At 56.9% G+C, this 2,808-nt stretch overlaps 1 protein-coding gene across 1 annotated transcript in view; it reads right to left on the reverse strand.

Annotated features, from left to right (window-relative positions):
• The window catches only part of IGHMBP2 (immunoglobulin mu binding protein 2), a 23,914-nt gene that overhangs the window by 3,154 nt on the left and 17,952 nt on the right, over positions 1-2,808 (reverse strand). Inside the window, exons 11-13 of the mRNA XM_017732765.1 lie at positions 2,373-2,467; positions 1,956-2,079; positions 8-67 (exon numbers count right to left, since the gene is read on the reverse strand). Coding sequence (XP_017588254.1) covers positions 8-67; positions 1,956-2,079; positions 2,373-2,467 — 279 coding nt within the window. The remainder of the gene's footprint in view (positions 1-7; positions 68-1,955; positions 2,080-2,372; positions 2,468-2,808) is intronic.

The following is a 2,808-nucleotide window of genomic DNA, read 5'->3' on the forward strand; positions in this document are numbered from 1 at the left end:
ACCTGGCGCCGCGCCCGCGTCACCGCCACGTTGATGCGCCGCTCCTCGGCCAGGAAGCCCACCTCACCTGGGAGACAGGAGGGAAGGGATGCCAGAGGGGGCAGGGCTGCCTCCAAGTAGGGGTTTGGTCCAAGTGACCCAAGGATTTCTTTGCTGGAGGGTGGGAGCTGGCGTTTATGGGCTCTGGTCCCTGCTCACACCTGCTCCTCTTCCTGCCTGTGTTCCACAGGCCCCACACTGAGCTCCTGGGGTTGGGAAGAGGATGGAAGGCACGTGGAAAGGGGAACTATCTCCCTGCCTGGCCCACGACACAAGCTCAGCTTGGAGCTGGGAGCAAACACAAGATGGAGCAGCGTGGAAAAGGCTCACCTTGCGACAGAGGAGGGACTGCAGGTAAAGAACTCCCCCCTGTCCTACAGAGCTCCCAAACTCTCAGAGGGTCTGTGGGAACAGCCATTTGGGAACTCGGGGAGGTTCTGCTCTGCTCACAGACAGCAGCGGGAGCCGGCAGCGCCGGGATGACTCAGGCAGGATCAGGCAGCGAGAGCGGAGCGTGGGTGGTGCCGAGCTCCAGGCAACAGCGAGCAGGGCAGTCAGGAAGAGAAAAATGCCATCTCTGCCAGAGCAGTGCCCAGCCTGGCTCTGCCTCAGCAGCCTCATCTGTGCTGCCTTCGGGGGACGGGCCGAGGGGGAGCCCCTCTCCCTGCTCGGAGAACAGTTCCCAGCTTCTCCGATGAGGTTTAACCCGGCTGCAGGGGCAAGTCCAACTCCTCTGAACCCTGGAATGGTTTGGGTTGGGAAGGACCTTAAGGCCCACCCACTGCCACCCCCGGCCAGGGATACCTTCCATTATCCCAGGTTGCTCCCAGCCCTGTCCAGCCTGGCCTTGGACACTGCCAGGGATCCAGGGGCAGCCACAGCTTCTCTGGGCAACCTGTGCCAGGGCCTCAGCACCCTCCCAGGGAAGGATTTCCTCTTAAAAGAAGGTTTCCTGCTGGATCAGGAATGGCTGCAGAGGGACAGGTCAAGGAGAAGCCTCCCCGTGCCCCAAGGAAAGCAGTTCCTGCCCCACACCTGAGCTTTGGCCTCTCCCTGTGCAGGAGAAGGGGCTGTGGGACACTCAGCCTCCTGGGGCCACCAGCTCCCACCAGCACAGGGGTGAGTCACTCCTGGATCAAGACTATTCTTAGTGCTGTCCCCACCTCCATTCTCCCCACAAGGCTGCTTTTCCTCCTCTAGGCTTGGAAAAAGAGGCACCTCCTCCTTCCAAGCACATTTTCCCCCCTTTTTTCCCCTTCCAGCCCTCGGCATTTCACCTCCAGCAGCACATGTGGGGCAGCAGGGCTGTGGATTTGGAAAGGGAATTGATCCCAGCATGGAACAGAGGTGATCACAGAGTGATCCTGCTCAGCTGGATCCACAAAATCCTTCAGCTCCCCCACAGGAGGCTCGTGCCCCCAGGGCAGCAGCTTTTTTCCAGCTATTAACTTTCACTGCAGCTGCTGATAGCAAAGAACTCGATTTTCTGCTCTAGATTTTGCTCCCAAAAGCAGCATTTTCTGTGCATGGCTTGGGATGGCAGCTCCTGCTCACTTTCTGCAGGGAACTGACCCAAAATGGGCTCAAACCCCAAGAAATTACCCCCCAACTCCCCTAAATGTGGAGCTAATGGGATGTGATGTTCTTAGGGCTCTGGTTTAAATTGTTTCTGAGGCCTCAAGGGCCAGGAAACCTTCAAACTGAGCACTCCTGGACCTGCTGTACCACAGGAGCCTCCTCTGCAGCCCTGACAGCACAGAGATTCGTTAATTAAACAAAAACGGCTGAAAAGGGAGGGTTTTCCAGTAAATCCACGCAGAGCCAAGTGTTAGAGCCCCGCAATTAAACCACAGCACTTGGCTACACGACTTCCATCCCACTCCCCGAGGGGCAGCGCTCCAGCAGCGAGCTCTTACCTTTCCTGTTGGATCTGACAAAGGACAGGATCACTGCCTCCTTCTCCCTTCCCTGGAAACCATCCACTGATTTAATTTCTAGCTCGGGGTGGCTGTGGCCAAGGTGCTGTCGGAGCATGTCCACCTGAGAAACAGGCCAAGGGTAGCTTTTAAAGGAAATACATGGGTGAAAAGGATTAAAATGGCACCATCTGGGGGAAAATCCCTCCCTCCCAAACCCACCAGGATGAGCACTGGCATCTCCTGAGGCTGCGAGTGGAACACCTGACTAACAGCTCTTCCCTCCACGGCCTCCAGCTGCCCAAAGGTGCAGGAGTTGGTGCCAAATGCGGGTTAAATTTGGCTCTGCAGGTCTCTGGGATCTTGTGGTACTCCATGTGCAGGGAGAGGGGGGATGCCAGGAGAGGGACGGCTCACCTGGAGGTTGTAGGGAGCCACCACAGCGATGTCCTTGGCCTTCACACCAGCGTCCACCAAGGCCTGGACGTGCATCCCCACCAGCTGGACCTCCCCTGGGGCAGGAACAGAGTGTGACAGGGAATAGGGGCCGGAGGAGTGTGCCCATCTCCCCCAAAACAGCAGGAAAGGCTGCCACAAACTGGTTATCCAAGATGGTGCCTGGTTCAGAGGGATCTAAGGGGAAAAATTAAATCCTATACGAATTCTTTCATGGTTTATTGGCTGGGCTTCTGCTTTGCAGCAAAACACAGTGATAAACATCAAGACTCTGCAGTGAGCTGTGCCAAAAGGCTGCCTCCCAAATTTGGGGAGATGTGCTTCTAATCCCCTGCTCCAAATCCCAGAGTTCTCTCAGAGCAGGCTTTTTGGCTCTCTGCGAGGGAACAAGAGCCTG

This window comes from Corvus brachyrhynchos, unplaced genomic scaffold, assembly GCF_000691975.1.
Source record: "Corvus brachyrhynchos isolate BGI_N302 unplaced genomic scaffold, ASM69197v1 scaffold624, whole genome shotgun sequence".
NCBI lineage: Eukaryota > Metazoa > Chordata > Aves > Passeriformes > Corvidae > Corvus > Corvus brachyrhynchos.